Source organism: Schistocerca americana, chromosome X (genome assembly GCF_021461395.2).
Source record: "Schistocerca americana isolate TAMUIC-IGC-003095 chromosome X, iqSchAmer2.1, whole genome shotgun sequence".
NCBI lineage: Eukaryota > Metazoa > Arthropoda > Insecta > Orthoptera > Acrididae > Schistocerca > Schistocerca americana.
In genome coordinates, this window is record NC_060130.1 from 105,686,678 (window position 1) to 105,698,728 (window position 12,051).

Below are 12,051 nucleotides of genomic sequence, written 5' to 3' on the forward strand. Positions count from 1 at the left end.
CTATAACATAGTTATTAGTGATACAAGTGTAATTTTAAAAAAAAAAAAACAAATTCAGATGTTAAATGTATATCACTTACAGATTGTTTTTATAAATTTTTGTTATTGTGCACATAAATAATGTTGCAAGTAGAGCTTACTATCTTCAAATGTTTTTGGCCAAAAAATAAAATGGAGACTGAAACTTTTAAAGTGAGGATAAATGGACAAAACAATTTTTTGTCTGAATAGTTTTAATATTCTTTATACATAAATGTTTTAACATTAAAAAATAGTTTTACTTATGGTTCTTATGGTTTGACAAGGCACACATTTGTGTGGGATTAAAAACTTCTCAGTACAATGCCTTTCAACTTCTCAGGTATACAAAATGTACAGTTTTTATTTTTAAACACACACACACACACACACACACACACACACACACACACACACACACACACACACAAATATATGGAAAAGAACAGCAATGGCTTTGGAGATCAGGAAATGTACTGGCTTCCTTACATTCACTGTAGAAGGCTTATAACATTACAAATGGACATCCAGTATCATGTACAATTTCTTACAGTCATACAAAATCCACATTGCATAAAAGTAACAATTCTGTAACATTTTATCTTTTAACTGGCATTCATAAAGAAACACATGGAAATAGGAGAAGAAAACTACTCCGTTTATCTTAGGATTCTGCAAGGAGCTGTAATGACCAAAGGATGATTACAGTGATTAAAATATTTGTTTTTACCAATTTCATTTAACACAAAATACAATGATAATGAAAAAGTTAAATGAAATTTTGCAACAGGAAATATTTGCTCAGTACTCTACAAAATGAATAATTTATGTAAGTGTAATTTTGTGTCTCTCTCCTTCTACAGGGGCAAATTATTTAAAAAAAAGGTAAAAGACTAACTGAATAACAGGAAAGCCCTTCATACATTATCCAAAAGAGAAATAATTAAAAAGTTATTATTAATTAGTTATTACAACTCCTTTTTCTTTGCATGTATTCATATTAGCTATGTTGTCAGAAAAAAACCCTTCCTCAGAACAAAATCAGTATTCAAGTAATAGTCCAAACTCATCATGAAAAAGTAAGATAAATTCCTCGTAAAAAAACTGACTGACTACTCTTACACAATTTTTGTTCAGTTTGTAAAAATTTTGTGCACCAATCTTGAATGGAAAAATATTTACTATATCTTTCTGGTATAACTGTAAAGGCAAAGGAAAGGGGCTGAAAAATGGGGATAATACCTAATGGAGGAATTTGTAAATTCCCTGAACACACAAAACCAATATGTTCCAGACCTGACTTTATCAGCATATGTGAATGAAGATTGTCATAATGGAAAAGAACAAAAAATAAAATAGCTCTCCAGTAATTGTTGAAAGAATTAATATTGGAAATGTGCTCAAAGTTTACTATAATATGGTACTTTCTCCCTTATTCAGTAAACAAAATTAGCTTTGCCTTGAAATGTACCACCCAAGTCAGTTTTAACTATAAGCTCTAGTTTTGACAAATGAGAAGAAAAAATGTTTCAAACATATACTGAAAATTTAATTTCTTGAGGCTCACATAGTGCAGGTAATTATGCTGCAAATAAAGCTGACCCAATTTCTTCATGCATTATCCAAAAACAATTCCTTCACTGGAATAATAAAAATATGTGACTATGCTCACCACAAGTGTTTTACAGCTTCCTGGTCCTGCCAGGATACATATTTGATTTAAAAAGCACTGTCACTGGATATGTATCACACACATTTCATGACAAATTTTCAATTAACACAACATAAAGGCCATACCAGGTGAATGAGTCATGTTTCTCTATGTCATTCCTCTTGTATATGTATATCAGGAAAAACAATCAACTATTGTTGAATTTGGGCAGTTCACATAAGGAGGAAATGACACTTTGTGTCAAGGTTGATTTATCTTTCCATTTTCAGGAAAAGTAAATGAGGCACTTTATAAGACAAGCCAATACTTTTTGGCTGAAAAGAGTAGGGGCCCACTGCTATAAATGAGGATTGGCACTTCCTTGTACAAGTTCTCCAGGAACAGCGGAGTTCTGGAATGAAAGGGGTCTCCCTTGATGCTCTTGTAACAGCAGCCTATGAGCTGCACGATCCATTTCTTCTTGCGTCATATTGAGTGCTTCTTGCATTTCTCGTGATGTGTAACGCACAAAGTCAGGATCACAGTACTTTCCAAGTCCTTGCTCAACCAGCACCTATTACAAATCACAAATAAGGATCACATCAAATACTGCATCTCCTGATTTTCATACATTAAATTACTTAACAAAATAGAAGAGCATTTAAACTGCAAGTGTAGAGCAGTATCACTCATCCTCTTCAGTTCATGACAAATGTACCTTGTTTCATGTGTAAATAAGCAAAAGACATAAACAGTGGACAAGTGCAATTACAATATGAACAGGAATCACTTAAGTGGTTGATCTGCAGATACGTATTCACAAAAGAAATATATTATTTTTGTAGAGCAGATGAAATGGTCCACTTCAAAGCAAGATATCACGAACATGACACATGGAATAATAAAACAACTAACTGAAGCATATGGTAACCAGTAGTTATAGGAATGGATACTGTCAAAGATTTGACCCAGGGTCAGTTCAAGAACATTTTTCCGCACAAGCAACATAGTATTTGGTGCCCATTGTCCCTCAGGCATTTGGTGCCTACCCCCCTCCTAAGACATTAGTTGGCTTTCCTTTGGCTCTTTGTGAAACACATGAAAATAAAACTAAATTAGTGATCTTGGAAATGTTTTAAATTAGAATAAGCAATACATATACATTCCTTAGAAAAAGAAATACATTTCAAAATTTTATGCTAGTGCTAAATATTGAAAGAAGAAACCATTCATTTACATTAAAGTTAAGATCTGGGGCTGGGTAAACAACATTTTTCCACACACTTCTCATTTGCCCCCCTCCCCCCTCCCCTCCCTCACCTGCACAACCCCCTTCCAGACCTTTTCCCTCTTTTGCTTTCATACATATCAGCTTTTGCTAATTGTGGTATCACCTTTATACAGACCCTGTGCTTGGGTGTTCCTCCCAGCTTGATGTCCCAATCAGCTGCTACTAATTGTGATACATAGTGAATAGAAAGCTTACAGCTTTGGCACATTTGGCATCCCACATGACCATTACTAACTGTGACACATCCTGTATAGAAATCTAACAGTTGTGGCACCTCTGGCACCCCTCTCAGCCTAGCACCCCAATGTCAGTTTGTGTTTCTTGGGTCTTAAACCTGCACTGATAATGTCTCAGATCTTTGAAATCTTTTCTTTTGATGAAAGCAGAAAGAACTAGACCTATTGTATTTTTCTAGCTTTGATAACAATGCACTAACTATTAACCTGAATGGATTGAATGAGAATATAAAATTTCTGTTATTCATTTTGTTTGATAATTATCTTTTTACAAATTATTTCACTTTCCATCATAAAATGTAGGACAAAAATACAAAAAAATCATTTAAATTTATACTGATGTGTTAAACATAAGACACTGTTTAACTGCATAAACTGTACATTATTTGTGAAGAGGACTCACTAATAAGTAGTTAAATTCTATAAAATTATAAATGAAAGTAGTTGAAAACTGATAAACATGATCAAAGTTTTTAGGTATGCAACTGAAGAAAATAATATACATTTGTGTGAGATGAAAGAGAAATGTTCTATTAATAAAGTCATGTATAATTTCTACAGTTATTCAGTGTACATAGTGTAGTATTTCCCTTGTGTAAAAACATTGTATTGAAAATTTTCTAGCCTTCCAGTCCAAAAAAGCTTTTGGAACAGAATATGAATTGATTGGCTTCATAGTATCATTTTCAATGGCTAAAAGTTAACATTCTGCACAATTATTCTTGAGGGAATTATATCTTTATCAACTTCAACAATACAGGGAAAAATATAGATTGCTACTCACCATAATGATGACACACTGAGTTGCAGACAGGCACAACCAAAAACTTTAGCTTTCAACCAAAGCTTTCTTCAAGCTAAATGTGTAACAGTCTTTTCACTGTGCCTATCTGCAACTCAATGTGCCATCTTTACAGTGAGTAGTAATCATCTTTTCCCTTATATTGTTGATATTCCAACCTGGAGTTTCCATTGTTTTGTCAACTTCAGTTTTGAAAAACTTCTTTCACTCAGACCAATGAGCGACAAAATTTAACTAGATGAGGATCTAACTGAGAAGTTTACATTTCAATTACATTTATGTCAACAAAGTCAATATCTGATACTGAAATCAGAGACGGCTCATAACTACACATTTGTAATTATCTTGCAAACAGCTCATTTTTGGACCCATGTCAACTACAACATTTCTGCTTCTAATACTGAATACTTTCACTCATCTCAGTTTTTGCTACTATTTCTGGTTTATGATGTATACATATTTCGCACTTGGGTTTCTCTGGCATCCCTTTGAGCTTGGTGCTCCAAGTGGCCATTTGTGTTACTTTGGTCTTAAACTGGCCCTGATTTGGTGTTAATAGTATACTGACAGTGATAATAGTAATAGGGATAAAAGATTCATTGAAAACGAAATTTGATGAATTTATACCCAGAAGAACATCTTTAGATCAATTGATGATAAAAAAAAAAAAAAAAAAAAAAAAAAGGAAACCAGAAACATATCAGAAGGAACATCCCCAAGCTGAAGAAGCACTTCTAGTACAGAGAGGGGAGCATGGGGATGATAAAATTTAAAAAAATATCAAAACACAAGCAGCAGTCTTATGCTAAAAATACCAAAAATTTCAGTTGCTTATTTGGGACCTTTTCCTTCACTGAGCACCATAGCAAAAGACATTATATCAATTTGCTTGGCATTCTTGTTTTCTCACAAACTCAAAATTCTGAAGCTCTAACTGGGAATAAGATTGCTTCAATGCAGGACTCAGGTCCCCACAGTTCACCTTATCTATGCATGTAACATTAATTGGGAGAACGTGACGACCCAATCCTGTCTGTATGAAGCCCTATCTTATATCTCTGGACTACTACTTCTAGGAAAGAAGTTTGAAAATGAAAATATTTCATGAAATTTTTAGGCCTATAATATCACCATTTGGTGTTCTTATATTGGTTGTTATCTAAATAAATATCAAGTAGCCTGAGGAGCTGGAATATCAGAATAGGAAAATTGAAGCAAAAATAATACATTCTGTTTATAACAATTTCTTTCCAAAATGTAAGTAAGCTCTGTAAATGCCAGACACAAATTTAGAGGAGAGAGGACCTGACCATTAGATAAAAGTAAGAAGTCACAAAATGGTCTGTTATCTGACAAAAGCTTTATATTCAGATAATCACTTCTACTTCTTTACAAACTACAGATGTCTGAATAAAGAAAGTACACTAAGGGGGTCAACTCATATTTGACAGAAAGCAATTATAGAGAAATTGTAATATCAAATGAAAACATCTCCAACTTTTGTAGTCCTGTTGTCCTCAGTTGTATGTACTATTACAGCATGTTGACATTTTTTTTAAAGATGCTTTCCACAGAATACAGGTGAAACATGTATGCCACAAAAATTGTGTTTCATTCAGTTGTAACTACGCAGTCCAAAAGTAAAAATTATCAACATACCATAATCAAATGAAAACAATTATATCTCTGACTAGGAAAGAATTTTCTGAAGACTTTCACAACATTTGTGTCTGCATCTGTTCTTGTTCCATGGAGAAAATGTACCATTAAATAATGATGTTCAGTCTTGCTTAGTTTTAGATGATTCCTTAATTCCGACTGAAAACTATACTCTAGAAAAAAAATTCTGGACAGCACAAAAGTAATTTAGAAAAGCTCACATCCTGGTTAAAACTAAATGGGAAAAAATCATCATCATGAAGTCCCAGATGATGCAATTCAGAGCTGTATCATTAGAAATGAGTGACACAAAAATAATTTGCAATGATCAGTAGACAGACGAAGTAACTGAAAATTTTTACACCTAAATAAAAAAAAAAAATTTTATTCAAAAGGCAGAAATGGATAACTAAAAAATTACATTCAATAACATAATGTTTGCAATGTGTGTTTGAGGGTTTTATTTATTTTTATCACATAATTCCCAGATGCCATTTAACTAGCATCAAAACAGTATTGTAGGAAAAGAAAATCAAAGAAAGAAAGAAAGAAAGGATTGCTGCAATGAAAAAATATGAGTTCCCATGCACCATTAAAAACAATTCGCAGATGTTGCAGTGTACTGAGCAGAGATAGGAATGTGTTTTTAACACTGAGCTTGATTGCTCTACAGTCATATAATGGAGAACTGTTATTCTTTTATCAAGGGCATTTACAGAGAGCAATGTTAAAACTTTGAATAGTAAATTTGTGTATTTTTATGTCAATATAAAATGTATAAATGTTGTTTTGGTAGTTGTATCACACTATTACCTGGTGAAACAACATTAAAATCTTTACAAGCTGAGTACTTTTTTCAGAAGTACTTATGTTTAGGCCTAATTATAAACTTGACATTCCCTGTGTATAAGGAAATAAATAATATGATAACTCTATATTAAGAGATGAATAAATCCCATTTCACATTTTTATCAGATCAAAAGGAACACTGATTGCATTTAATTGTTATGCTACTGTAACAATATGGTAATTCACCAAAGGGTACCAAAAATAATTAAAAATGGCACAGTGGAATTTTTGTGAGTTTCTGTACAGAAAAATATACCTGATTTAATACCAGCCACACTCATAATGATAAATTACTGCAGAGATTTTGGAAGAAATTTTTCCCCAGCGACTCGAATATTTTACACATCACTCACCAATAGTCAATCACTATTGCAGATATTAAATTGCTATTTACAGCTGACTAGAGTTATAGACATGCTCTCTGTGTTACAGAACAATGGCTGATATCAAACCAAATTTGCTCCATTAGCATAACTGGCTATATAGACACATCAAAAATTTTTGCATCACCCCGGTTCCCAAAACTCTTGAAGACAGATGTTGACTGTGGAAATTTTATCACAGACACAGTCCCTTTGACTGTTCAGAGATGTCACTAAACCTGCCCAAAGATGTAAACAACCATGCATGAGCAGCGCCTATTAGACGGAGGGGGTCAGATAGCCAAACAGTTCCAGTCATTCCACCGGGAAGGAGGTACACGGCTTATGTTGTCTGTACTTCAACCATACCTAGACAGTCAATACAGTGGTTCGATGACACCCACATTGTTACTTTGTGCTAGTAAGTGCTCCCAACAAGGGAAGTGTCCAGGCATCTCGGAGTGAACCAAAGTGATGTTGTTCAGATATGGAGGAGATACAGGGAGACAGGAACTGTCGACGACATGCTCAGGCCACCAAAGGGCTACTACTGCAGTGGATGACTGTTACCTATTGATTATGGCTTGGAGGAACTCTGATAGCAACACCACCGTGTTGAATAATGATTTTCATGCAGCCATAGGACATCACATTATGACTCAAACTGTGCGCAATAGGCTGCATGATGCACAACTTCACTCCCAACGTCCATGGTGAGGTCCATCTTTGCAACCACAACACCATGCAGCATGATACAGATGGGCCGAATAACATGCCAAATGGACTGCTCAGGATTCTAATCATGTTCTCTTCACTAATGAGTGTCACATATGCCTTCAACCAGACAACTGTCGGAGACGTGTTTGGAGGAAGCCCGGTCAGGCTGAGTGCCTTAGACACATTGTCCAGTCAGTGCAGCAAGCTGGAGGTTCCCTGCTGTTTTGGTGTGGCATTATGTGGGGCCGGCATATACTGCTATTGGTCATGAAAGGCGTGTAACGGCTGTACGATATGTGAATGCCATCCTCTGACCGATAGTCCAACAATATCAGCAGCATATTGGCGAGGCATTTGTCTTCATGGATGACACTTCGCAACCCATTGTTCACATCTTGTGAATGACTTCCTTCAGGATAATGACATCGCTTGACTAGAGTGGTCAGCATGTTCTCCAGATATGAACCCTATTGAATTTGCCTGGGATAGATTGAAAAGGGCTGTTTATGGACAATGTGACCCACCAACCACTCTGAGGAAGCTATGCCAAATTACCGTTGAGGTGTGGGACAATCTGGACCCACAGTGACTTGATGAACTTGTGGATAGTATGCCATGACAAATACAGGCCTGCAGCAATGCAAGAGGATGTGCTACTGGGTATTAGAGGTACCAGTGTGTACAGCAATCTGGACCACTACCTCTGAAGGTCTCACTGTATGGTGGTACAACATGTAATGTGTGGTTTTCATGAGCAATAAAAAGGGTGGAATTGATGTTTATGTTGATCTCTATTCCAATTTTCTGTACAGGTTCTAGAACTCTTGGAACCAAGGTGATGCAAAACATTTTTTGATGTGTGTATTAGCAACTCATTTTGAAGATAAAGTCACAAACAACATGAAAGCACTGCCATATTCATAAAAAAAATTGCACAGAATATAATAGTTTTGAGCAGTTATTTAAATAAAAATAAGAATTTGGAGAAAATAACCATTCTACCTCATCACAGAAGAGACAATATGATATAATCCACATGAAAGTTGTAACACAAATGAGTGGATAATGGCTATTAAGTGGTAACATCCATAAACAAAGCAAAGGCAAGATGGTTATAAGAAATGTAACAAATCAACTGACTCCTGAACATAACACAACTCTGATTCAAAATAGCTACATAGGGAATAAGCCATGAGATATTCCCGATATATTCAATAATTATTGTAAAAATATTGTAAAGAATTTCTATAAGGCAGCAACAAGCACACAATACAGAAAGTAAAATAAAGTGTTTCTTAATCTCCAAACTCTTTTGTGAAACCAATGGGGATGAAATCATATTAAATACAAAGAGTCTAAAAAAGAAAATCATCAAGTGGAATTTATGGCATGTCTAATCTTATCACAAAGAACTGCAAAAATAAAATAGCTATCGAAAATTTAAATTTATCTCTGATGAGTGTTACATTTCCAACTGTCTGAAGGTGAAGAAAATTTAAAAGGACATCTGGAAATGTACTAAATTGTCTCTTAAAATTAAAATTAAAAGGAAGGTCAGTGTTGGTCATAATATTGATGTTTTATTGATAGCTGAATCGATTTTCGATCACATAGTGATCATCTTCGGTGCTGTACACATTAAAAGACACTGGTATCAAGTTATCAATAACCAAAACTGAGAAGCGATCACAAGAGTTATTGTAATCGCTTTTCAGTTTTGGTTATTGATAACTTGATACCAGTGTCCGAGTTTAATGTGTACAGCACCGAAGATGATCACTATGTTATCGAAAATCGATTCTGCTATCAATAAAACATCAATATTACGACCAACACTGACCCTCCTTTTAATTTAACTTATATGGTCGATGTGCACACAGCACTTCATGGAGTTGCCAATCAATAAATTGTCTCTGATGCTCAGCATGGGTCCAGGAAGAATAAATCTGGAACTGTGAAATATGATAATCCAGTTGAATATTGGGTAGTTATATTGATTGTTTGCATGCTTGAGGATCATGTATGCAATGCAGAAGTGTGCTCAAAAGATGGATGCAAAGACATAAACCTGGAAATTTAGTAAGCTGTACGAAGAACATCAAGGACTGATGTAAGATGAGCAGTCCATTTACTTGATAGAATGCATGGAAATAGGTGTGCCAGCCAGACAAAAGAAAGGTAAGACAGATCGCACTGTCTGCAAATATCTAACCCTTGTGTTCTGAAATGCAAATGCAAATGCAAGACCACTGTCTGAAACACTCTGTGGTAGGATGACCTGCTTATTGACTTACCAGGAAACTTCTGGGTAAACAGTCAATACATTCTGTGGTAATAAGCTACTTTTAAATGCAAAGTCTGATCAAAAGAAGTGTGTTAAAAAAGCATTGCTCAACATATTCTGCATCACCCAATGATGAATATAGACTCATCAACATAAACCTTCAACATAAAAGTGGTGATTCCATCTTTTAGGTGGAATGACGACTTCTACAGACAGTGAAGGAAAATATTTCAATAAGTTACATGCCACATCAAGTGATGACACAACTCCAAGTCATGAACACATTTTGAGTTTCCCAAAGTTGATGAGCCATTACTGCTGGAATAAATCCTCAAAAGAATATCTGCACCTCAACATCAACCTCTGCAGAATGTATTGACTGTTTACCCAAGAGTTTCCTGGTAAATCAACAAGCAGGTCATCCTATCACAGTGTATTTCAGACAGACTTTAATTTGCATTTCAGAACACGAGGGTTAGATACTTGCAGACAGTGCAATCTGTTGTTCAACAAAATGTTTGAAGCTTCAGACAAAACAGAACTGCACAATCTTGAACTTGTTAGTCAGTTGCATCATGCAAAAGGAGACCAAACATACAAAGTTCTAAAAATTGATATGAAAATGGCTAAAAGGAACAACAATACCCATGTTATGTGAGTAGACCTACAACAGGTTGTACTTTATCTTTCATTGACACATTCCATAGTATTCTACCAGAGACAACTGCCATCATATAATTTCATGGTTCATGATGTTGGTACTAGAAACATTACAGTAAGTTTGTGGGCTGGCTCCACTACAAGGAGAGATTCAGCTAAAATAGTTTCCTGTCTGCTTAAATTTGTGACAAACAATTACAATATGCTTTAAGAAGGTATGAAATGCAAACTGATTTTACGATCTGACCACTGTGTCAGACAGAAAAATAACTGGAGAGTTTTAGTGTTTTATTTTTATCTGGTCTGAGGCAATAACTTTACAGAAATACATCAGAAGGTTTTATGTTCAGGTCACAGTTTCCTAACTTGTGACAAGGACTTCACAATGATCATGGCTCAATCAGAATGGAAGCATGTCATTGCTGAGGTCTTTGTTGATCCTTCAGAACTGACAATTCAGGATATGATGATGAAGACTTGAAGGACATAGGACCTACTGAGTTGGTTTTGAAAAAGCCATCTGCTTTGAAAATTACTGATAAACTCTGACTGAAGCTGTGTAGTGTCAAACCTCAAAGCGTAAGCATGTGTCGTAGTTGTAATCTGCTTCGCCCATGGGAAAGACACTGTATTCTAAAACATGGTTGCAAACATCAGTTAAAAAAATTTTCTGTTGCTTTTTGGTTTTCAGTTGCTTAACAATGGGGTGATGAAACTTCATATGGAGAAAAAAAAGGATCTATTGGACGTGAAATATAGGGAGCCAAAATACAGGCATTTTTACAAAAACCTGCAGTGGGACATCTGAGGTTAATGTGCCAGATTTGTGCCGCAACTTAATAAAAATTTATGTTCTGTTTCCTTTTTAAAATGAAAGTAATCAGTTCACAACAAATATTATTTTGGATCTGGTTATAATTTTCTTTCTTGCACCTTTTGGATTCTAACCAACCTTATCATTACAGCGGAATACAGAGTGATCTGGAATAATGCTGTATATCCATTGTTGTACAATGTTTTATCATTTTAATACTTACTTATTTTTTTAAAAAAGAAAACTATGCTTAGCACAATTTTTAAAAACACAGCCAAGTACTTTCAACAGTCTGTATGGACAAACAATACAGTCTGCCATTACATTATTATTTTGCAATAATTCTCTGGAATTAACAGTTTTTGTTGATTTCCTAAAAACTGCAGAATGTGCCATACAGCATTATTTGTGCACATGCTTCAGTTATACACTGTTGTCATATCATAATATAAACTACACCACCAATGTATAAAAAGTGTGTTTGGTAGTGTACTCATTCACATTAAAACTATAATCTGAATTAATGTTCTGAACAGATTCCTGCTACGCAGAGGTTACTGAATGGATGATCAATGTCTGATGATGCAATTTATATTACTATATGACAACAGTGTATAATTCACGGTTTTATCACCTGACGAAAACAATTTTATATTTCACTTAATTTGGTGCTGTGAATATTTTTATGAACCTGATGATTGGGCAATT

At 34.8% G+C, this 12,051-nt stretch overlaps 1 protein-coding gene across 4 annotated transcripts in view; it reads right to left on the reverse strand.

Moving 5' to 3' along the window:
• Window positions 1–221: 221 nt before the first annotated feature.
• Window positions 222–12,051, reverse strand: part of LOC124555453 (muscle calcium channel subunit alpha-1-like) — a 566,027-nt gene continuing 554,197 nt past the window's right edge. For all 4 annotated transcript variants that reach the window (XM_047129373.1, XM_047129372.1, XM_047129371.1 and 1 more), the window contains exon 41: window positions 222–2,243. In XM_047129373.1, coding sequence (XP_046985329.1) covers window positions 2,028–2,243 — 216 coding nt within the window. In that variant the 3' untranslated portion in view covers window positions 222–2,027. The remainder of the gene's footprint in view (window positions 2,244–12,051) is intronic.